Here is a 24,474-nt window from a genome sequence, read left to right on the forward strand (position 1 = left end):
GCTGCAGGTGGTTTGTACCGAGCTGGAGTTTCTGTTTCCTCCTCCTCCTCTCTGCTCGCTCCTTGTGCTCAGTACAACACGAGACGTGACGCTTACAGTCAGGACTACTGACACCTGAATCATCCCAATAAAAAAATAACCTTAACTAACCCTCTGAACTTGAACTAGTTCATTTTAAGTGTGAACTGGCTCAACGCTGCAAACAGCTACTGGACACCAGTCAGCATTGAGAGGCAGAAGTAGTAGGGCTGGATCATTATACTCTTGTGACCAATCCTGCATGAGACTGCGGTTAGGCCCGCCTTTCTCATTAGCATAAGGACACTGCAAATGAAAAGGAAATGTATCAGGGAATAAATAAATGTGCAAAAATATTTAAGACATTTCTTTTGACATTTCTTTTGGTATTAACATATTTATTTATTTATTTCTGTATTAATTTATTTATTTCCTTTTTTATTTATTTATTCCTGTATTTATTTATACATTTATTTATTTTTACTTAAGTCATGTATGGTCCTCCATAGTCCAACAACTGGCTGAAGAGGCTGATAAATTACTATAATAATAAAAATGATTGCCTACAATAGATTATTTTTCGAGCACAAATGCTTAACATTAGAAAGTGCTTTAACTTTGTTTTAGGACTGTAGGTCCCACACATCATGCAATGTGTACCGTTTCAGAATTTTTGGACATTTTCTATCATTTATGTTATTAACATTAGTTTCAGCGCAGAAAAGGTCATCAAATAATTAAATCACATGACAAAGTTAAATCATTCAGTCTGTTCTTACATTCCATACATTGATTTTATGATTTTTATATCTAGAAAGTCACATATGTGAGACTGACTTATGTGTGTATTTATTACCAGATGCATATCTTCAGAAGTGAATTGTTTATGTTTAACATTGGTACTGAAAGTCCAACTATTTTTCCACTTGATTCCAAAGGGAAGTCGTTCTTTGCTTCCTACTTTTTAAAACTGGTGTTCGATCATATTTATTGACTTGCATTTTCTGTGTCTGGAAGCATGAATAAACCTTGGGGACACTGACCTGTGTTATATGCTGGATCCTCTATGCATCTAATTGTGATAAAATAAAGTGCTTGAATTCAATCTCTATGCATTTGTACATACTTCATTATTTGCCTTGTTAGGTAAGTATAGGGAGAAGCAGAGAGCTAGCTGCCCTGTCTGGTCTAAACTTGAGTTCATTTCAGTAAAATATTTTTGCTCTGTTTGTTTGTTTGTGTGTTTTGTACGGCATTCAGACCTTGATTTTGACAAATATGCATTCTGTTGGTGCAAATTATTAAATATGTTAAACGAAGAATGTGTTAAGTTTTATTTTATTTTAAGATAAAAGCACCTGCCACAGTCAATAGTATTCAGAAAAATAAATGAGTATTAAAAGACAATGTGTTTAATGACATTTATTTTGGGATAATTGCACCTACGTCACTTATTATTCAGACCATAATGACATTTATTTGACGATAACAGCACCTGCCTTGATTTTTACTATTCAAACCACAAATTTTGTAGTATAATAATAATCATAAAACAAACCAAGGACGGAAAACAATATAACTGCCCTTTCATGTAAACGGGTCAAACAGCGCCCCCAGGGTAACTCTCCGCAGCCAGCCTGTGTGGACAAAAACGGTGCTGCACCTTTACCAACGACTGTCTATGGCCGAAGGAAACACGGGTGAGCTAAACCTAGACCTAGATCTAAACCTAAACTCTAAACTCTTCGATGGCCTCACAACAAAGTTAAAAAAATTAACAACTCACATTTCGCTAAATTACCGGATGAGTTAACATTAGCTTAGCTTGCTGTGATGCTAATGATGGAGTCTGACAGGAGATTTGTCAACAACACAGCTTGAATTACACCAGGAAATTCTATGACATGGAGGCCAAATGGAGGAAGGAGAGGATAGACTTTGACTTTAAATAACGTGAGTCAGATTTGGTTAATGGTTAATGTCTTAGATTTGTATCTGTACACCTGAGCTAGCGGAGGTTTTATTGAAATGCTAGTAACGACCGGTCAGTAACCATTAGCCAAAGTGAATTCATTGGTTGCCTGATAAGAAATGAGTAAGAAATAACGCAACAAGTGAAGATTTATTGTTTTATGCCAAGTTTAATGTTAAACAGTAACAGGCTTAGAGATTTCAAATTAAAAGCAATGACCAGCATCTAGTGGGCATAAGCATAACGTGACATTCCTATACATTCAGTCATACATCAAAAAAGAAAAAGTAAAACACTAATTATTCCCATTGAGACATCCTAGAGCCTAAATTCTGTTCCATGAGGTTAGTCATCGTCAACTCAGCTGAAACTCAATTAAGGGGGATCATGTGTAACTTAACAGGTTTTGAGCCTGGATCAGTGGGCATCACTGACGGGGAAGAGGAGAGGAATGGTTACATAATGAATCTCTCACGGAATATTTGTAATTTTTATCTATTCCACCCCTACATCCAGGTCTTTTTTTTCCATGATGATGGGCAAAGTAGTGAGGCTCTGCACCTATAAATTCAGGCGTAACCTTGACACATCCCCTGTGCTCAGAAATAAATATCCTCAAATATCGGCTAAAAAGCAAATATCTCCTAAAATCTAAAATATGTTTTTTATTAGCTTTTTGCTAGTGTTTTCTATTGTTTTGTCCTACTACATTGGCTTATGTAACGTAATTATTAAAAAATGTTTTAAACTGTGTGGGTGTGATGATCATACCTTTAGGAGTGTTACAGATGTATGGTTGCTCATCCCATTTGGTACCACCCATCTGAGGTTCCCAAACAAAGAAGTGGGCTCAGCTTCAGCCCAGTTGGTGTAGTCCAAGATGGTTTCATCCAGCCACATCCATGACCCTGTCATCGGCGTCGGCAGACCCTTTTCACCGGGGCACGTGCCCCGTTGTGGATCTGCGGTGCCTGGGTATGCCTGGGGCACTGATTTTTTAATTAATTAATTTATTTATACCTTTAATTTTTTTTTATTTAAGTCTGACTCATCTGGCAATCTACAGAATGCATGCTAGCATTTTTTTTTCTTAAAATAGGCCTATAGACTACCACTTTCGTTAGAATTTAAGTCCGACATACGGACAGAGTAATTAGAATCCACTTGCGGCCACTCGGAGCATGTTGCAGCCGGAGAGTTGCCTGTAACACAGAGCCAGGAGTTGTCCAGCACAGCGTCAGCGACCATTCACTCCGGCCGGCGTGAAGTGAAGTAAACAGTAAGCGTTACATTTTTATCCTCTGGAAGCATAGAATGTCTAACAAATGTGTATGCCTTTCATCAAATAAGGTGAAGGGGCGTCTCTGAAGTGGTGTTATTAGCTAATGTGGTCACGTCTGTCGTTATGCTATAGTAGCCAGACAGTTCACTAATATATTAAACTGTAGCGATAACTGTTTAAGCTGGACCTGTTGATCGGAGAAAGATCACAAATGTCGGGTTCACACTACATGCCATCTTATGGTGTTTCTCGATTCTTTACGTTCATGTTTTCAGGGGGTGATGATCCCGTGATGGGGTATCCAAGTTGTCTTGTCAGCTTAGTTAGCTAGCTATCGGCATACTGTATAAGACATCTTCTCAAGTTGCCTGGAACCAATGGCACCGATGTTATACTAGCGCATTTATAACAGAATACAACACTCGGAGGTGGAAGCTGTTTTGTACGCTGTTGCTTTTAAAAATAGCCCAGTGCATGCTTAAATAAGCAGGCTGGCTTAAGCAGCTCAAGCACACGTTGGTCTCAAAGTTGAAAATGAATGATTCTGAAATTATTCTCATTCTGGTGTTTTCTGCTCGAGTAGGCCTACAGACAAAAGCACAGACATTAAGGGGGCATGATGACATACAGGTGGTTACTTTCAAGACAGTAGAAACATAATGTAGAAAAAACAAACAATTGATAGGTATCATTCATAGCATGCATATAGACGAATGTCCTGTTTTTACTATTCGTTTTTTTGGTGTGTCAGGTATGTAGAGAGTTATGGAAGAAGTATGTTGTACTAGTAGGCTATGTTATTTTATGATCTTTTGCTGGCATTGAATTATTTGTTATCTCAGTGACCGGAACTAGATATAACAGCCTACTGTATTAGTTATGATTTTGATCTCAATTCAACTCAAACAACATTGTTCTTGTAGATGGACATCAGAAAGTTATTCGCTCGGAGCAGGGATAAAGCAGCAAGGAGAAATGAGAGAGCTACGCTAGGTAACAAGGCAATGCAAACCACTTTTAGGTAACAACCCAGTTGAGTTGACCACTGGTCACTAGCCCAAGCCTAACAGTTACATATCTGTCCAGACAAAGAGGAGCAGCAGAGTGCCGGAGGAGGTGACGGAGGAGTTGAAGGAAAAGGTGAAGGAGAGAGGGATGTTGATGAGCACGAGCAGAGGTGATATGACTATTACTTTCATATTAATTGGGAATAACTGCAAACAGGTTATACACAAGTAACTTTACATATGCATATATACAAATCTAGATAGTGAAAATGCAGACAGGAGACTGTAATATGTTCTTGTTGCTTCAAGACTCAGTGCAGCAGAGTGCAGAGGAGAGGAGCAGATTGAAGGGACGCAGGTAGAGTTGGCATTGAGAGATGACACTGACAGGTGAGACTCAGCTTAGATTTGATTAATTTTATTTGAACTTTTAATGGTTATCTGAGGTAACCATTGATCATATGATTTTTTGTATTTATTCATGTTTGATGAAGATACGCTTTATGATAATAAATAAGTGCTATAAAATATTTGCTTGCGTGCTTGCATTAATTATCTGTGCCCATGCTTTTTTTAAATAAATAATTGCCCAAAATTTTTTTAGCTCGCGCGCTTCGCGCGCTCACATTTTTTTTTCGGTTCCCTATTGTGCCCCTGTATGGTATTGGGTGAGCTGACGCCCCTGCATCTCCGTCTAAGACCATTTCTCAAATTCATCATCTTCTCGCAGCGACCCCGAAGAACCCTGACGTGAATGGATAACGAGTGGTTGAGGGTTTGAAGACAGGAAAGCTCAGAGACTGTCACACCTTCTCCTTCGTGAGCGGAGTCTGAAGCCTGTGTGTGAAATGTGGACTAGGATGTGTGGTGGTCCTCTGTCTGCTCCTGACATCCAGCAGGGGGGGTGGCTGTGCTCAGCAGGGCAGTGTGTGTGTGTGTGTGTGTGTGTGTGTGTGTGTGTGTGTGTGTGTGTGTGTGTGTGTGTGTGTGTGTGTGTCAGGCTTCAGGCCGACTCTCTGCAGCACGTCCTCGGGCATACACAGCACTGGATTCACCGGCTTGATCAGCTCGTCCCCGAGGAGGGAGAGACCTGCGACTCCGAACAGAGTGTGGAAGGGATCCACCTGCAGAGAGGAGGACGCTCGATGAGGAAGAAGGGACGACGTCTTTAAAGATTGTGACAAAGATTTCTATGAGAGAAAACTGAATAAAGGTTTTTAGTTGATCGGAGGAAAAATCATTAATATTTGGACTATTTTCTGTAATTTAGGAGAAGTGTACATGTTATCCCTGTGTCTCTCCAGGTTCTACTGCTTCTGTCCACAGTCCACATACATGAAGATCTGGTTATTTGGAGACTTGAAATAATCTATAGATGTTTGAGTTTAATTTTCATTATTAAAAACTAAAAACATTCATTCTAAAGAGCAGTCTGTTAGAGAATATTTAAAGGATGGACTGAAGTTGTGTCTGGCAGCTCACCATGTCTCCTGGTCTATCAGCGAACCCCCCCCGTCTCCTCGTCCTGGCAGGCCAGGATGAACGCTAGCAGCTTGGCCTTGTCGATCCAGTGAATCCTGCCGATGATCTTCAGTGACGCCAGCACCCACCATGAGTAGCACACGTCAGGAAGCTGAGGGTTGCAACAATCAATAAGGAAAAACCAATGTGTAGAAAATCGGATCATTAAAGTTCGAAATGTAAAAAGATGATTCTCTTGTCTGTGTCTTTCCTTCTACACATTTAATTTAAGAACTGCATAGTGTGTTTTCTTTGAAGTGCTACATGTTTTCTATTTATAACTGTGAAGGATGGTGAAAGGAAAATTAAGATTAAGATTAAGATGAAGATGCATTTAGTTAGTCCCAAACACATGCAGAGAAATGCAGGTATGGAAATTAAACCTGTGCTTTTGACCCATCTGGTGCAGGACACACTGAGCCTTGAGCGACCATGTACGGCGCCCAGGGAGCAGATGTTGGGGGAGTAAGGTGCCTTGCTCAGGGGCACTAGACAGGGTAGGGAGTTTCCTCTTGGATTTTTGGGCAGATCAATCCAAGTTCGTCTTTTGTTGTCTCTCCATGGAGTCTAACCAGAGTTGAACCAGAGACCTTTTCTGCCCATAGTCCAAGTTTCTGCCACTAGACCACCGCCTCTCACAATACTTTTCCTATTTCAAAAGGCTTAATTTCCCCTGTGACCACATGCTTCCAAAAATAATTCCCAAAACTCGAGACGCATCAAAGCAGTCGAAGGTAATCAGGAACCTGAACGCTGCTGTTCTAGTAAAACATGAGGCACTGACATCTGTGCAGCACAGACCTTCTCAGGTCGTCCGTTAAGGCCTCCGGACTTCAGCTGCCTCTCGCAGAGCCACCAGCCCAGCAGGTCGGCCTTCACCTGGTGCAGCTGCCCGGTGAGCGACAGGAAGCCGGTGCAGCAGTAAATCTGACACACACAAGGGACAACAACACACATTTGATTTGACAACAATCCACTCAGGAGGAGGGGAAATGTAAAACCAGCCACATTCCAGAGTGAGAACATATCTGCCTGTTGCTGTTGGGGATTTACTCTGAGTGGAGTCAGACTCCATCGAGACCGAGCTGCAGCCTCATATTTGTGAATAATAACTCATAAAACTGACACTATGAGGAATCAGCAGCATTTTCTTTTTATTTTAAACTTGGTCCTTGTGTTTAAAAAGAGCTGAGACAGTAAATCTCTCTCTGTCCTGTGTCCCCCTGCATGACTCACCTGACCAGCGTGAGACTCTGAACCAGGTCTGCAGCCGAAACCTCCATCAAAGTTCATACAGCTTACAGTTTTTCACAATTGTTAAAACACGTTTTTCAAAACAAAAACGGCTTTCTCAAAACTGCACACAGAAAACGTAAAACCTCACACACAAAATGCTGACAGGCCTCGACACTCACGTCGCCACAAGCCTCCTCCATGGCCTGGAGCAGTGGGACCCGGTTCTGTGGGTTCCGTTCATATACCTTCCACCTCCAAGCTGAAAAGAATTCCTCAATGGGATTCAGGAAAGGAGAATAAGGTGATCGATCTGCTGTGGGTCATCTATCTGGCCAGGTGGTACAAGCAGGTCATGCAGGCCATCCAGGAAGACGAGGAGACGGGCAGCGTTATAGAACCCAAGGTGGGCATGACGGTGCAAGACCCCATGGTGATTCATTGCAGCACACATTGTGATGTTCCCACCACGCTGGCCGGGGACCTCATCAATGGCCCGCTCGCCATTGAGGTTTCTGCCCCGTCGCCTCCTCTTCACCAGGTTGAATCCCACCTCATCAATAAAGATGTACTGGTACAACACATTAGCTGTGTCTATCTCCTGGATCCGCTGACATACAGCATGAGAATGCAGGTTACAGTGTGGACACAGAGAGGTCAACACAGTGGGCTACAGTGAGACACTGTAGAAAAGGAACAATATCGGCTTACAGGTACAATACATGCATGTGTCAGAGCTGAATGTTGGTACTTACAAGCACAAACTCTCACTGTAACACCTTCATGCCTGTGTTACGTTCAAATGGGACCCTGTACACTTGTTTCCTCCACATGGCAGTCCTATGAAGAATACGCTCCAATGTAGAGAGGCTGACGGTCTGGACGTTTCCAAATGTAGCATGGTCAGCCAGGATCCTAGTTTTTATTTGTCTGAGTGTGATAGAGTTGTTCTCACGAACCATATCTACAATTTCAGTCTCCTGTTCGGCTGTGTAAATGAGGTTAAATAGCTCAACAGACCTGAATGTTTAGAGATTTGAGTATTTGTGTGTTGTAGGTTGATGCTTTGAGATTTTGCTTGAGAAGTGTGTGCAACAACTGAACATTGTGTGTAGTGTTTTGACAACAAGGTGATGTGTAATTGACATCAGAGTGTAAAGAAAGAAAGTCAGTCTAATGCAGATAAGGGAGTGTGAAGTAGTGCCAAATTGGGTCGAGCGATTGGTACATGAAGTGAAGGTTGTGCAAATTGTGCCGAATTTTTGCTTTTTGTGTGTTAACAATTGTGAAAAACTGTAAGATGAACTCAACGGCTTTGTCCACGTTTATTTTGTCCATCTTGCCCTGAGAATGAACAGAGGAGTGTTATTTTGTTAAAGGGTTATTGTTGTATTGTGTATGCACCAAATGAGAACAAGTAATTTACATACCAGTAGTGCCAGTGTTGCCACAGCACAGAAGGAAAACCTTGTGTCGATTTCTCCTGTTAAGACAAAGAACTTTGATTATACTTCAAACATTGTATAATATTGTATAAAAAGCAAACTATTATATAAATACATGGCGAGTTGTGTTCTATCTATAGTGATATGGACTTGTATATAATCTACTTTACTGAAATATTTCTGAAAGCAACTTGTAAGTAACTTGAGATCAACCGAGTCACCGCATTTGTCTCCTGCAAACGAGCCGTCTCTCCACGGCTCAACATACATGGCCATGGAGAGAATCAAACGGATCATTCAAGAAAAAGGGGAGGCACCATCAGGAATGTCTGTGAGGAGTTGAAACTGAAAATGTGAGTTTTAATTTGTTTTCCAAAAGTATGAAATGTTAATAACAAAAATTACTATTTCTTGACAAATATATAACAGTGCCTGATGCTACAGGTATATTTTGTTGTGTGTGTATGTGTATATATATATATCCATATTATATGCAATCATTATCATGCACTTCTACTCAGCTACACATTTCAAAACTTCCCTGTAGGAAATGTATTTGTAGCAGATATTAAAGTATATTTCATTCCACCAGAAATCCTTCTGTTTATGTTATTTAATGATTTTGTATTGGGTGTTTTGTGTGTTTGGCGCCCTCTGTAGGTCGCGGGTGGTTATTATATTTAATTTTCGTGGTCCTCAGCAGAATGTTCTTAGAAGGTTCTGGAATTGACTGAGACCGGTACGTATGGTTTATAGCGCGACACTAATGTGTAAAGTTTGTAATTTAAGTTATCTGTAAGTTGTCTAGAATGTTTCATGTGTTTTATAAGATTATACTAGTCGAGTTCCTTCATTCTTTTATGGTTAATTTTCATTTGTGAGATATTTCAGAGTGTTACAGCAAGCTAGCAAACATGTATTAAGTTTCTGTTTAACTGCGTAGGTGTCCGCCATTTTGTAGCTTAAAGAATGCCTGTTAAACTGTGTACTTCATGATGTTAGGCATGTGACAGACGCTGTGCTCTGTTCTAGTGATGTGTCGTCCGTGAACGATTCGTTCGTTTTGAACGAATCGTTACAAGGACTCGGGAGTAACGAGTCCTCTCAAAGAGTGATTCGTTCATTTTCTCGTGGCCGAGACTGTTGCATAGGCTGCTGCACAAGTGCCCCTGGCTGCAGCTCGCAGATCGAGGAGGAGCTTAAATTTCCCTAAATGTGGGCTGGTCTAAACGTTTCGCTCGAGCTCGGGGGCGCCATCTTGTGGCGCAGATCCGGCAGCACATTCTCAAACGTCAATACAGCACAGCACAATGACTTAGAGACATACTTTTAACTTGTCAAATGTCTTTTTTTACTATGAAAAATGAATGAATAAATATATATAAAAACCAGACACATATTATTTTGAACACTCATCTATATTAGCTAAGTCAAATAAACCAGACAGAAGACTTTGCATCATTGTTTTTTTTATTTTCACCATCCTTCCAACCCTGTTCCCGGTTTGCAGTTTGTCAATTTCCCAGCGTCTATAAAGGAAACAGATTGCAGTTCTTATAGGCACAATAACAATGCAAGATGTAAAACAGATAATTGAAATAAGTGGAGGGATTACGATTTGGTCTAGCAATAGTTGACTACAAGACTAATTAATCACATGACCTCTCACCTGTAGCCCTCCTTCCACTCATCGCCGTTTCCTGTCCTGCAATCGGTCTTCTTCAGACCTTAGTGATTTAATGACAACATACATTCACTATGAAAACATTCATGTTGGTCTGTTGACAGTGAGTAAAACTGTTTTTTTTTGTGATTTGATTCAAAAGTGTGATATTCAGGGCACTTACGGCATGGGGAAGTTCTGCAGGAGAGTGAGACACCACCATCTCCTAATTTGCAGCATGTTTTCCTTTGAAGAAGGAAATGCAGGAAGATGTTAATATGTTGTAAAAAAAAAATAACACCTTGTACACTAAGCATAATGTGTCACGATTTACACATACCTCGCTGAAATCGCACTTGGTCCCCATTACAATGTACAGAGTGTACTGTAAGTCAAGAGGTACTGGTTAATATAATGTCAGGCGTATTCCCAATGATACATTTTTTTCAATACAAATTAATGTGGTTTTAATGTAGCAAGCAAACATTTTTACAGCAATGCTATAACATGCTGATTAGGTCTTACCATCAAAACAAACACGCTGCAGTTGTTGGAGAACTCTTGCTTTGTTAGGCCCTGAGGTGTGAACAATGTATTTTAATAAAAGTATGGCAAGAAAATAGTAAAAAGTTAGCAAATGCTATTATGTAATGTCTCACCTGGACATCATCCACACCAAGCTCTCTCCAGGGGCCAGAAGAGAGGCTGTGAGCTACGTCTCTGTACAAATAATAAGCGAAGTAAATAAAAGTAACTTCAATCAACTTTTGATTGAAAAGCATGCATAAACGCTTGGAACAAAGCTTGAACTGAAGAAGGAAGAGGTTGGAACTTCAAATAAAAAAGTTTTCATAAGGGGCTTAAACAGAACTGCCCAACTCAAAAAGATAAATAGTTCTGTTTCCATCTGTTTAAGGAATGAAAATTGTTGGAATATGGAATGGAATATTTTAGATCAAATAAAAACAGAACCATTGATTAAAACCAACAAAAGGACAAGTGGTTTAAAACAGAACTACCACTGTCCAGATGGGATTATGTGAGTTGCCCTAAAAACCTGAATAGACTGGTTCTACTCTCATCTCTCCAACCGCTGCCCCAGAGGGAATCTAGGAAGAAAATCTTCCTAGCCTGTGGCCTCAGTATCTGTTAAATATTTCAATTCAAATATAACCAGTTGCAGTGAGTTGTGTAATGTTCCTGGAATCCCAGCAGAACTCACATGGATTTAATTATAGAAAAACATTCAAATCAGCAATGAGCAACTTGTTGTGTAAAGAAAAAAAAGGAAGAAAATATAAAAAGGTATTTACACAGAGTGTCCAATGTCCAGGTACGGACACTGGGAAAATAATCCACTGCAGACTGGCTGCATTATCCTGTAAAAAGACAACGATAGCTGAATATTAAATGCTCAAACTTCACTCAATAAAGCAAAACTTTTAAACAAATTACCGGAAGGTGATCCATGGGGTTCCTCGATGATGGTGGGAACCAAGAGGAAATGACATAGCTGTCTGCAGCAAACAGGTTCTCTACTCTCTATAACAGAGAAAGTTTGCTAAATCTCTTACTCTCAAATCAATTGACTGTTGAACTAGACTATCCAATCATTTTGAATTAAATATTTCACAGGAGTTACACTACCTTCTCAATCATTTTGAGACAAGAGTTCAGGATCTAGTAGAACACAAACACAAATTATTGAAAGATTTTGAAAAATATTACATAAACCATATCAGCACAGCACATTCTCTATGCCTACCGTTCCCTCCATGTCCTGCTGCAAACCCAGAGTCCAAAAGTCAAAGCGGGTCAGGATGATGTTATTCACCATTGCAAGGTGCTGAGTGTGACTTTTGGTCTCATCCAAGACATGAGACAGCTAGTGCAAGAAAATAAAGTCTTTATACATGTATGATTATATGAGTGACATTCATAGATAACCACAGTGGCACAATGGTTAACTTTACCAGTTGTTCCTGGCTGTCTTGGAGTTTCTGTCCCCAGTATGCTCTGTGTGCTGAAAACTTGTGGAGACTAGGGAAGTGTCCATGAGGTCTCTGCTCACTGTCATCATTTACTAGCGTAGAAAGCAACAACCGAAAAATGTAATTAAGTGTGAAATGTCACATTTCTCATTTGATTGATGTGCAAAATAGAGCCATGACTCACACTCTTGAGAGTCTTCTTGTTCTTTCCCTGATGACCCAGTTGACATCACGGCTGATGGGGAGTGAGCTATAGGAAAAACATGCAACAAACTTTATTGTCTAAAGTAGATGAAGACGACAAATGTGCATAAATATTCAATCCCATACCTAAGACTACCATTCCAAGGGTGTCACACTGCATTTCTACTTCTGAATCATACTCATGAGAGTCTTCTTGTTCTTTCCCATATGACCCAGTTGACATCGCAGCTGATTGGGAGTGAGCTATAGGAAAAACATGCAACAAACTTTATTGTCTAAAGTAGATGAAGACGACAAATGTGCATAATTATTCAATTCCATACCTAAGACTACCCTTCCATGGGTGTCAAACTGCAATGAAACATCTGGAGGAACAATCTTGCTGTACTGATTTTTGATTGTTTGGTTTTTTGCCATGTTGTAATGGTGGAGAATGTTTCTTTGTAGAAAAATGTGTGTTGATGGGGTTGTCTGATTTAAAAAGTAGTTGTTTTTTCTCATCCCTGAAAACAGCTGCTTGGCACACTGGCTGTTAATTAGACCAGCAAGTTCAGGAACAAGCTCCAGTTTTCTTAGAACTTCACACTGGTCTTTGCTGTTCCCCTGGTGGAACACATCGTTTAAAGCAAAATGCTGTGAAGATCCAGTAAGAGGGTGACCATCTTTGTCAGCTGGCTTTTTTTGAAATTTCAGCCAGGGCAAGCTGACATGGACCTTTCCCTCTGAGGCCTGCTTCACGTTTTCTGGGGTGGGATCCAGTAACCTTCCCTGAAAAGGGGCAAATATTCCTGGCTGCCTGTGGTTGGCATGCAGTGCCAGACCCCTGGCATAATCATACACAGCCACATTGGGGAGGTGTTTCCAGGACAGCAAGAGGTCGACAAAGTCACGTGGACTCTCTGCTCTAAGGTTGAATTTTACTGAAAAGACAACCCCACATGGGCAAGTGATAACTGCCCAACCACCTGTGAAACAGAAAAAAACAGTAATAACTGACATTAGGAGCATGTATAGCTAACCTACTACATAATGATAAGTAATTTCTTTAACACAACAATGTATAACAAAGTGAAAATATCTTCAACATTCCATATCATTTCACTTACCAGAAGCACCCCACACTTTCTCAAACACCTTGTTGTAGGTGACTCTACTAGACATTTTGTCAGACAGTCTCATAACCATATCTATCTTGGACCCCTTATCATCCACCCCACACTGTTTGCACAGTGCCCTGACCTCCTGTACCTGTTGTGAACATGCAATTAAGTTGATATTGTTAATATAGCATAAACACATTTTTTATTAGCATAAAGAAGTGGATTTGGCATATTTCATCAACTCATTCACCTTCAGGTTCACAAGCTCATCTGTGAGCCGTTCCTCATTAATTTTTTCATCATCATTAAAGTTATCATCTCCATCCGTTTTGGCGCTTTGCAATTTTTCGAATTCTGTGTTCAACACAGAATTTGACCTCCGGGTGTGTGGGCCAATCCAGGGGGCCCAGTGATTATAACTTGGTGGCACAACAAAAGGGTTCTTCCGTACCTGTGTGAAGTTGGCCCCCCGTCTCATTCAAAATATTAAAATGACACTGCTGTTCGTTTGTGCTAGGTTTGTGCTGGTTTGTGGCGTCAAAATTATCGTTTGTGCTGGTAAGGAGTTTGAGTAATTCAAAATTGCATTTTCTGGCATGTGACGTCACCAGCCCCCCGTTCACGCCCAAATCTCATCAAAATAGTCCCAATTGTTAGTGCTACGTTTGTGCTGGTTTGTGCCGTCAAAAGAAATTGTTTTGCTATTATGGTTTCTTAGTTTTTCCCGTTTGATTTTTCACACATGACGTCACTCAGCCCCCCGTCCTCCTTCAAATCACGTCAAAATGGTCTCTATCGTTAGTGCTACGTTTGTGCTGGTTTGTGCAGTCAAAAGAAATATTTGTGCGACTATAGTTTAAAAGGTATTCCAGTTTGATTTTTCTCACGTGATGTAACTCAGCCCCCCTGTGCATCTTCAAATCGCGTCAAATGGTCTCTATGTTTAGTGCTACGTTAGTGCTGGTTTGTGCTGTTAAAAGAAATTTTTTGATACTTTACTTTTTAAGTAATTAATACAACTTAATTTTGCCCTCTTCTTATGCAACACAGCCCACCGTCAACCTTCAAATCGCGGCAAAATGGTCTCTATCGTTTGTGTGGTTTGTGCTGTCTTGTATTCTTGTTACTCGTTGCGTTCTCGTCATTTCAGGTTGTGTTCATTGTATTTCTCCGTATGTTCATTGTTTACTCGTGTTTCTGACCTCGGACTGAACCTGTGTGCCCTATTTGGATTATGTTTGCTTACCTGTGTACCGTATCCTGCCAGTAAACGTTTGTTCTTTATTCAACTACTGAGTTCTGAGTCGTGCATTTAAGTTCTGCACATCACCTTCAATTCTTAACAACTATAGTTTTTAAGTTAATGTTAAAGTTTTATTATGCCCACGTTTGACCTCACCAGCCCACAGTCCACTTTGAAATCTCAAAATAGGCTCTATCGTTTGTGCCGTCAAAATAATTGATTGTTCCCCAATCATCACATTTGTATGTCCTGTTTATATTAGGTGTTTGCTTGTTTTTTGTGCGTTATTTTCAAATACATTTGAGTTTGGTTCACTTCAGTCTGGTTTTGATTTAGATGTAATATTCTTTATTAGCCACTTGTCACGGTATCTGCTGTAAGTAGCAGGGTCATGAGATGAAACACAAACAAATAGATGCACAGAATGTGCACTCAGCCAGAGCAGCAGGCAACCATACCACTGTACCACTTGACCGGCAAAACAGAAGAAACTGCCTAGGTATCTATTTTTACCACTTTTCACTCGCCACAGGAAGTTTTTTTTTTTTTTTGTATAGGTAAGACCTTGTGAGACAGTGTTTGAACAATTAAAATACAACCTCATGACATCGACGCATCAATTCTTAATAGGTCTATTCCAATCAAGGCTTTACCAAATACAAATTTAAGTCACCCATCTCATTTGTATGAACCCAAAGGATTAAAGGTATTCGGAAATGTGATAAGAGGAGTAAAGAGGCAATTTCTCAGGTTGGTAACGCAACTGCGTGTGCCATTTATTAATCAACAAACAAAGTGCAAAAATAGCAACAAATCAGATTTTATAAAAATAGCATCTCTTGCTGAACATGAAGCAGAACATGAATGGAATGTTTTTACTGCTCTTTTGTGTAGAACAAACGCCCCTAAGGAGGAACTGCTCATTTCCAATGGTGATGTCCATGGGAAAGTCTTGGAGTCTGTAGGTGCACTCTGCAGCAATTTCGACCCACAGTGCTGCACCTGTGGAGTAACCATGGTCAACCATACCAATGCAAAGGGGCGCTGGCATGGAAGGGTCCAATTCCATTGATGGCTTAGCTGCTTCTGTGTTTAGAGGTCTTAGGCATATTGAGGGTTGCAGTTCGACTCCCTCCACAAGTGCTGCCTGGAGACCTTGAATGCCCTCTCTTTCTATAATGCCCCCATCAACAGGTACTAGGGGAACTGGCCTCCTGACAGGCAAACCCCTCCTGCAGTCTGAATTTGAGCACTGGGTCTCTGTCACCAGACTAGGAGCATGGTTCATCAACCTTGTGATGATATGGGCAATGTTACACACAGAATTAACCTGCTTTGCTCCTGAATGCAGTACTTTGTGGTCAAAAATGTTCAGGAGGATTTCTGCCCTCTGTCTGTAGGCATCATTGTTGATTCCCTTTGTCACAATGCTTGTGACTAACTTGAAAATGTCACTGTTTTCCTGGTGACTTTGTATGTATATTCTGAAATTTTCACTGTCACAGAATGCAGAGCAGAGACACTGACAGAATGAGTCAAATGCACATGTGTTTTGAAGACTGACCTGTGCCTTGCCTATCTTAACAGGTTTGGTCAGATTGCCGTTTGGTAGAAGGCCAATTTGCATTTTTTGTTTTTTAGGAGCTGTGTCAACATGAAGCCACTCTGGGCATGGGGTTAGATAGCTTTTTCTCTTTTTGGGTGGTACAGCAAGGCCTCTCCAGTTTTCCATGGGGTTGTCTTCTGCCTCCCCTTCAACTGGAGGTGTGTCCATTTTATTTGGCTCTGTGTCCTTTGAATGGACTGAGAGCGCTGCAGAGGAAAGCCGCATCTGTCCTTCGATGTAACCAAGGTGTGTTCTAATGAAACGGTCCAGGCGTATGGGCAGGTTTTCATGTTTAAATAAGCCAAATATTTGACCATCACACCAGTCCATATTGGCAGGTATGAGCACATCCTGATTAAGTGAGGAAGCAGCTCAGGAAGGAAATGCAGATTATCCCGGTCACCCCCATGTGATGCAAGTATTCTGCCCTCAACACAGATTTCGGCAACCCAGGATCTTGCATCCGTGTTGCATTCACTCCGCTTTGGTCCATATCATCATCCAGGCATATGTCAGGGTTGTAGCCCTCTGCAATTCTTTTTTTGAGACCTGTTTTACAGATTTCGGAGTTGACTGGTCTGCCATGTTCATCATTTCCCTCTGACTCGCTAAGGGCCACAACTGCAATTGACTGGATGAGGTGTCGTGCATCTTCAATTGAGTGGCATTGCAAAAGCTGTGCAAATGCCCTCACATAAAAGTCCTTCACTCTGCGTCCCTTTTTTCGTAGACATTCCCATCGAGTGATGAGTTTGATGCAATGGGCAACATCTACTCGTATGAAGCAGGGAGGTAACTGATCCAGTAGTACACCAAAGCAGGTATTTATGAAAGCCCTTAGGTCGGGCTGAGGTGTGAAGGCCTTGACAAGAGCCCCTAATAATGCCAGTGAGAAATCGGACACAGCCTCTTTTGGAATTGGTGCCCCTGCTCTATGCCACTCAATTAGCCAGTTTGCAATGCTGTCAATGTTGTGCTTTTCAGACAGCATCTGTACTACCGGTGTGTGTATACCAGTGTGAGCAGACAGGACTCCTTGATATAGGAATATGTGGCCAGATTTATCTGTTGGTCTGCTCAGTCGTCTTACCACACCACCAGTGGCATCAAAGCTAACACAGGACCCATGGAGCTTTGAAAGGGACTTGTACACCTCCATCTGCGAAGGGGTCCAGTAGTGGCAAAAGAACTTGTCCAGCCCAATGTCAAAAATGCTCCCACTCAAACTGGCACTGTACTTCAGAAGCTGCAGTGACAAGACCGGATCTGTGTGCTGCAACTCCTTACTTCCCCTGTCTGACTTTGCCTTTCTCAGAGTAGATAGGCTGGGTAGGTGGCTTGGCTCAGGGTCGCCCATGGACATCAGCTCTTTGGCCTTGGCTGCTCTCCACACATGAGGAAGTTGTTTCCCCTGCCAGAGCTCCTCCGACACCTTCACCCTCTCTTCACCGGCTAAATGTCGTTTTCCTTTGCCGCTGTGGAGACTTTCATTCACCTGTTCCAGTGAGCAGTCCAGGATCACAGGTTCATGCTCCTTTGGCAGTGTGTCTGAGGTTATCTGCAGTGTACCATGACATTCTGTGCAGCTACCAACTATAATTAGGCACCTTGAGGCACTGTTGGGGTGCACTTTTGCCCTTTTAAAGGTAAGGGTACATTCAGACTGTTTTGCTCTCCAAATGTCTCACTTAGAAGGCGAGTCCAAGAGGGCTTTAAAATTGAATAACGCCTTGCATTGCTTTTGGTTTCACTGCACTGGTACAGTGCTTCCTCCAAAAACTGCTCCTTCCATTCCTGAAAAGGAATCTGCAGTTCGAACACAACTGTGTCCGATTGGCGGTCATCTGAACTGGGAGACTCCTCAGGATGTTCCTCCATCTTCCCCAGCTTTTCCCAAATGTCATGCCTATTCAGTTTGACATAGGTGTACAGGACTTTTGGTGTCATTCTGCATCCAAGCTCCTCACTCAGATTTGCCCAGATTGCATGTGAGGGTGGCACAATGTCCTGGCCGTGCAATATGTCGTCCTTGGCTGCCAACATAACTTTAGTGACCTCATCGTGGCCACAAGATGGGATCCACGGCATCTAAGGGAAAACCATTACATTTGTAATTAATGTCTGGTTGAATTTTTGATCACAGCATGTACGTCTATTACAAGAAGTAATGTTTTATAATTTCAGTTTTAATGTAATTTATGTACAATCCTTGCTTGTTATGTTGTTAGTTCGTGTTAATAAATGTGATGACTGTTCAGTTAGATCTAGTTGTCATTGAGATGCAATATAACTCTCTAGGTCTTCAGAATGGTTTGACAATGTCTCTCACAAATCTGAGGTCTTAAAGTATTGTATATGGTAAAAAGATGTGTAACCAGATATCCAATTTAACATGAGATGCATACATTCTCCATAGGTTTGTTATAGATATATTATACTACATATAACCATATACAGTAAAAAAAAAGAAAAAAAGTGTTTACAGCTGTTAAAATCTTTGGTCCATATCAGCCTATCATATGCTATCAACACCTTTGCATTTGGGCATGTAATGAGGTACAATGTGCCCTCGTACTCCTAGCGCAAAACGTTTAAGCAGCACTAAGGAGTTTTTTGCTCCCCTAGTAATTTCCCTACCGACACCCATGGCAAGGCCGGAGATGCCATTCTCCGTATTAAAAGTAATTGTAGCGGCACAATTTTCAAAGTTGTTATTTTAAGGTAGAATTGTTACAATTTGTTATTTTAATTTACTGATATTGGTTCGCTACTACCACTTACTGGATAAAAGGTACCTCCACTGTACATTAGCCATGCCCATCCCCCACTACTCGTGTCAGCTCCAAATTGATACGTTGAGTTTTTCTCCCACGATGAGCTGTTAGTTTGCTAATGACTAGCAGCTTTTTTATCATATGCATTTCATTTCTTATCTAAAACGAATGTATTTAAAACATAGTTCAATTTGATTTCTGGTCAAACATTAAGTTTTTCTAAAGAAATGTGTAATGTTGGGTGCTATATCTTACCTTTGACAGATGAAGTTCGTTGAAGTTATTTGGGGTTCCTTCTTTTTCAAGAACAATCACCAAAAAGTAGGCTACAGATTGGTGAAATAACTATATCTCTCAAGTTTATTGTGGTGTTAAGTAATCCTGTCGCTCATTACTCCTCTTCAAAAACCTGCTCTCTACCAGCGGCTTCCAGCTGTGCACCCCGGGATTGGGGGACGATAGAGAGGTCACACAATCACTTGATCCTAGAGTTCCATAGAGACCCTGACCTTCACTGGCTATCCCAAGTCCAGTTTCATGGTCCCCCGAACCCCCCCCCCCCTGACCCACCTGTCCAGTTGTTGTCAATACAGAAGCTGGAGGAGAGCGTCATCATTAGCGTGTTCATCAGTCAAATCACGTTCATCCTGCCATCCACATATAGAGAGTGTGCGTGTGGAAATACATACCTTTCTTATTTTGTTATTAGGACTTTGACATCATCTGTTCTTACCGGACAATCGGTGGCCTTCATACAAATCCTTTTGGGATTCATTCATTCACATATCCCCCTTATTTTATCACTTCACAATAGTTTATAAACATTTACTTAATGGGTACAAATATTAATTTTGACAGCAGAAAAAAATCACAAACGTAGGACAAACAAATGAGACTATTTGTATGACATTTTGACGTTGACAGGGGGCTGTTACATAACAAAACAACATAGCAAAATCAAGTTTTAATAATAACTTGTCACATTAGAGTATTCAAACGGGAATATATTTTAAACTATAGTGGCACAAACATTTCTTTTGACTGCACAAACCAGCACAAACGTAGCACTAACGATAGAGACCATTTTGACGCGATTTGAACGTTCTAGGGGTGTTGGTTGCATAACAAATGGTCTGTTTACATAACAAGAAGGGAAAATAAAGTTTTATTAATTACTTAAAAAGTAAAGTATCAAAAAAAATTATTTTAACAGCACAAACCAGCACAAACGTAGCACTAAACATAGAGACAATTTTGACGCGATTTGAAGATGGAGGGGGGGCTGAGTGACGTCACGTGAGAAAAATCAAACTGGAATACCTTTTAAACTATAGTCGCACAAATATTTCTTTTGACTGCACAAACCAGCACAACCGAGCACTAACGATAGAGACCATTTTGACGCGATTTGAAGGAGGACGGGGGGCTGAGTGACGTCATGTGTGAAAAATCAAACGGGAAAAACTAAGAAACCATAATAGCAAAACAATTTCTTTTGACGGCACAAACCAGCACAAACGTAGCACTAACGATTGGGACTATTTTGATGAGATTTGGGCGTGAACGGGGGGCTGGGTGACGTCACATGCCAGAAAATGCAATTTTGAATTACTCAAAATCCTTACCAGCACAAACGATAATTTTTACGGCACAAACCAGCACAAACCTAGCACAAACGAACAGCAGTGTCATTTTAATATTTTGAATGAGACGGGGGGCCAACTTCACACAGGTTCTTCTAACCTGTGTATTTCCCTCTACACAGAATCTGCGTGTGTCTCTCCGCTCTGCGCCTCATCTCGGACTCGTCTAGGATCTCCCAGCCAGCCAGCACCCTGCCGCTCCAGCCTGCACCTACCTCTCCTACAATAAACTCTGTTCTTTCATCTACAATCAACACGTCTGTGTCTGCTTTGGGGTCCAAACCTAACTCACACCCTAACAGTGGTCCTCACAACCATAGAAAGTCCATGTACACACTGGCTCACGGTAACATTTCATTAACTTGTTGCTTCCCTGGAAGTCCATACCCAGAACTGAGAAACCAGGTGAAACTATGAAGAATAAAGCAACCGATGAGTTATTTATGTTGACTAATGGTGAGTGAAATGATTCATATGTGACTCTGCTAAACAAAAGGATTAAGATTAATGTCTCAAAAACTCAGATCAGGTAGACACAGCTTCTCAAATTGTCTGCACTCCCTGTAAATATTTAACAAATGAACTTCAATTTCTGTTTGTAATATTACACACACACACACAACATGCCCACACACACACAAACAAACACACATAGGGCAATGTCCTGACAAATAATCACTCCGGGGAAAAAAAATCCCTGTGAGACTGTTTTCATCTCTTCTCTTCGTCAAAATGGCGGACGAAGGAAGTTCAAGCTCTTTTGTTGCCACATTTGACAAACTGATTTGTGAAGAGGACTCCGGCACAGAGGAGAACCCTCTCTACTCAAGCCAAGCCAAACAGCAAGGTAGAGTAAATGAAAAGTGAACTAACATCTTGGTGCATCAACAAGAACCTGTGATATTAGTGCCATCGAGGTAAAATAGGGCTGGATACCCTGTACTGCACTCATTTCTATCTCATTATTTATGTGTCCTTATTTTGTATGTATGTGATAAAGTCCTTCACCTTTGTCATCTGTCTGCATGTGTCTGATCTTGATCCACCACTCCTCTGTGTAGTGTCCATGTCCATGCAGAGGCATGAATCCAGTCAGAATCCTTACAGGCTGCTCCCAGTGATCCTGGCAGTGATGGCTGTCATTCTTCTGGCCATTAACATTGGCCTGGGAGTCTATTGTAAGTCACCTCTCATCGACTTTGTTTCAATCTGCAGCAGGAAACAGCACCAACACACGAAAATACTCCCTGTTCACCAGCTGTAGTCAGACAGTGACTGCAGCTGGTGAACATGAAGTATTTTGCAGCCAGATATTTTCCTCAGGAGTTGAGACAGAACAAACCACAGCTCAGAGGAAACTTAATATATTACTTATATGCTGCTGAATGCTGATGTTGTTCAGTTTCTTCTTACAGTTGATGGCCTGAATAAATTCTGGTTACTTATGACTTGTTTGAAGCTTGAACTTCAAATACAGACATCGAGCATGAAGAGATGAGAATGAAGTTTGATGATTCAATCTGTTTAGAAAAATGATGAATTATTTTCAACTAAAACCTATGTAACGTTATGTCCTCACCACCTCCAGACAACCAACTCACTGGTGGGCAGCAAACAATAAAAGACATCCACAGTGAGGTGGCCAAACTGCAGGCTGGCTACAATGCTGTGATCCTAAAAAGGATCGATGCCAAGAAGCAGCTGGACAGAGAACTGGGTGAGCAGCAGCGACTCCAGTGGGAGCTTGAACATCACACGAAAAGATCCAAAGACTACGAGAAGCAGATTCACAGAATTGAAGATGAAATCTCAAAGTTGAAATCCCTCATACCACTACTCAGTGAGAGCTTTTCTGTATTTATTTATCAGTTTATCAAATCCCTGATGATTTGCAACTTACATAACACACCATGTTGTCATTTCCAGGCATGAGTTGCAGACACTGTAACCCGGGATGGATGTTCCTACACCTTAGGTGTTACTACTTAACTTTCTATGACCTCCCTAAACAAAGACGGTGGAAAGACGCCAGACAGTTCTGCCAGAAGTTGGGAGGCGACTTGGCAGTGATAGACACCCCAGAAAAAACCGTAAGATTCAACATTTAGTCGGACGAAATCTGTATTTCCATGTTTGCAATAAAAATTTTTACTTTATATTTTATTTTTTGGGAAGTAAAACAGTACTGTGTTGCATGGGTCTTAACAAAATGTATGAATGTGTGCGTATGTATGTGTATCACCGGTGTTTACAGGTGTCTATAACTGAATTGATAAAAAGTCATCATGATCCCGAGAGATCAATATACCAGGGTGCCTACTGGATTGGACTGAGCGATGTAGATCAGGAAAACACTTGGAAATGGCCGGATGGAAGAATACTGACTGAGTCGTAAGAGTTGAATATTGTCATTTCCAGTGTTAGAAATGGTTGTGAAAGCACATTTACATATCTCTACAAATTAAAATTAATAAATGATTAATAATGTGTTGGAATACAAAGTGACCAGATATTACGGCTTGATAACCCGTCATTTGTTTCAGATACTGGAACGACGGCGAGCCCAACAATAATAACGATGAGGATTGTGGAGCTACGTATCCCAGGAACAACCCCTTTAAGGCCTGGAACGATGCTCCATGCAATATGTACATGAAATGGATTTGTGAAATGGAACCACATGACATAAGTTAATGTAACTTTTTTTCAAGGTTTAATTCAAGTGTTATTGTTTGAAAGAACAACTAACTGTACCTTAAAGACCTTCACACATTTTCCAAATAGTTCCTTTTATTGTCGCGTCAATATTTTGTTGAGAATACAAAATAGCAAGAAAGGTTTTGAAATACACACCTGAGTTAAGAAATGAACTTTAAAATGTAAGAAACTTATTTTACTTTAATGAATAAAATCTTTACTTTTTCTATGTACATGTGTGTTACCACTATACACATCTGGGCCCAAGTTTAAAAGTTTATCAGGACAATATCCTCCCACATGTCATATGACGTTCTTGCAGAGCGGCATGTAGAGAGTTATCTAACAGTAAGTTCTTAAATTAATGTGTAAATGCCACAGACATGATAAAAACCACATTGTTTTAATTTACACTCCACAGCAGTATTCAAGCTCCGTATCAGTAATAATCTCCAATCATACTAACACACCTAAAACAAACGCTAGTGACCAGTTATTGATAGAGGATTTCTTTTCTCGGACTGATGAGGATGAGTTGGAACTGTTACTGAACGTGAGTGTTTTGTAATGTTTGGTCTTCATCCCTGGTAGTTCAGTTGCGTCATCATTTCTAAATGTCTCCATTTTTTCCCGTCTTTACTGCAACGCAGGAGTTTTCAAAGTAAAACATAGCCAGCATTGTTTCAAACTTCTCTGTTTTAGGGGCCTTAAAAACCTTTGGAGCGGTATGGATGTGAGACGTAAATGTAGTAGTGTGGAAGTAGCCTTGGTAATAACTGGACTGAATGGAGGTCGACAGTTCAGGTCTAGCAATTCTTTAAATGTCTGTGATCGTTCCTCTTCACACTCTTCACAGCCCCCCACAAGGACTTCCTGAGATGTAGAGAACTACCACTGACCAGGACGTCTGTACGTATGAACAGATTGTGGATCAAACGATCAAACGTGACAAAAATGCCCTACTGTTTCCAACGGGAACTACACTCTAGCATAGGTAAAACTTACAAACTGGCAATTTGGTCTGTATGTACCATTTAATAAATAAACAAAGGCTAATGGTCATTTGTTGACTTCC

At 40.9% G+C, this 24,474-nt stretch overlaps 2 protein-coding genes across 4 annotated transcripts; one reads left to right on the forward strand and one right to left on the reverse strand.

Annotated features, from left to right (window-relative positions):
• Positions 1-8,339: 8,339 nt before the first annotated feature.
• Positions 8,340-21,874, reverse strand: LOC133961577 (uncharacterized). 2 transcript variants are annotated; one of them, XM_062396773.1, is made up of 16 exons: positions 21,711-21,874; positions 12,660-13,301; positions 12,463-12,579; positions 12,317-12,382; positions 12,115-12,224; positions 11,907-12,026; positions 11,789-11,821; positions 11,597-11,683; positions 11,455-11,520; positions 10,801-10,861; positions 10,667-10,717; positions 10,482-10,526; positions 10,326-10,387; positions 10,148-10,205; positions 8,464-8,516; positions 8,340-8,377 (listed from the first exon to the last, which is right to left on the reverse strand). In XM_062396773.1, the coding sequence occupies exons 1-10, from the start codon at positions 21,784-21,786 to the stop codon at positions 10,808-10,810; spliced, it is 1,371 nt and encodes a 456-aa protein (XP_062252757.1). In that variant the 5' UTR covers positions 21,787-21,874; the 3' UTR covers positions 8,340-8,377; positions 8,464-8,516; positions 10,148-10,205; positions 10,326-10,387; positions 10,482-10,526; positions 10,667-10,717; positions 10,801-10,807. The 2 variants fall into 2 exon arrangements, with proteins under 2 accessions (XP_062252757.1, XP_062252758.1); XM_062396774.1 differs by lacking the exons at positions 8,340-8,377; positions 8,464-8,516 and adding an exon at positions 9,940-10,007.
• Positions 21,370-24,469, forward strand: LOC133961578 (CD209 antigen-like). 2 transcript variants are annotated; one of them, XM_062396777.1, is made up of 6 exons: positions 21,370-21,549; positions 21,764-21,880; positions 22,291-22,542; positions 22,629-22,792; positions 22,957-23,134; positions 23,246-23,477. In XM_062396777.1, exons 1-5 carry the CDS (start codon positions 21,435-21,437, stop codon positions 23,095-23,097), a joined length of 789 nt encoding a protein of 262 aa, XP_062252761.1. In that variant the 5' UTR covers positions 21,370-21,434; the 3' UTR covers positions 23,098-23,134; positions 23,246-23,477. The 2 variants fall into 2 exon arrangements, with proteins under 2 accessions (XP_062252761.1, XP_062252760.1); XM_062396776.1 differs by having other exon boundaries at positions 21,374-21,549; positions 22,957-23,093; positions 23,246-24,469.
• The last annotated feature ends 5 nt before the right edge of the window (positions 24,470-24,474 follow it).

Source organism: Platichthys flesus, chromosome 10 (genome assembly GCF_949316205.1).
Source record: "Platichthys flesus chromosome 10, fPlaFle2.1, whole genome shotgun sequence".
Taxonomy (NCBI): Eukaryota; Metazoa; Chordata; class Actinopteri; order Pleuronectiformes; family Pleuronectidae; genus Platichthys; species Platichthys flesus.

Excerpts from the sequence above, each read along its gene's own strand:
- LOC133961577 (XM_062396773.1), bottom strand. The coding sequence starts at position 21,786 with ATGCCTCTGCATGGACATGGACACTACACAGAGGAGTGGTGGATCAAG. Across the intron at positions 13,302-21,710 it reads CATGCAGACAGATGACAAAG|GTGGTTGGGCAGTTATCACT; the intron begins GTGAAGGACTTT and ends TCTGTTTCACAG. Across the intron at positions 12,580-12,659 it reads CCATGGAAGGGTAGTCTTAG|CTCACTCCCAATCAGCTGCG; the intron begins GTATGGAATTGA and ends TTTTTCCTATAG.
- LOC133961578 (XM_062396776.1), top strand. The coding sequence starts at position 21,435 with ATGGCGGACGAAGGAAGTTCAAGCTCTTTTGTTGCCACATTTGACAAA. Across the intron at positions 21,881-22,290 it reads CATTGGCCTGGGAGTCTATT|ACAACCAACTCACTGGTGGG; the intron begins GTAAGTCACCTC and ends CACCACCTCCAG. Across the intron at positions 22,793-22,956 it reads TAGACACCCCAGAAAAAACC|GTGTCTATAACTGAATTGAT; the intron begins GTAAGATTCAAC and ends CGGTGTTTACAG.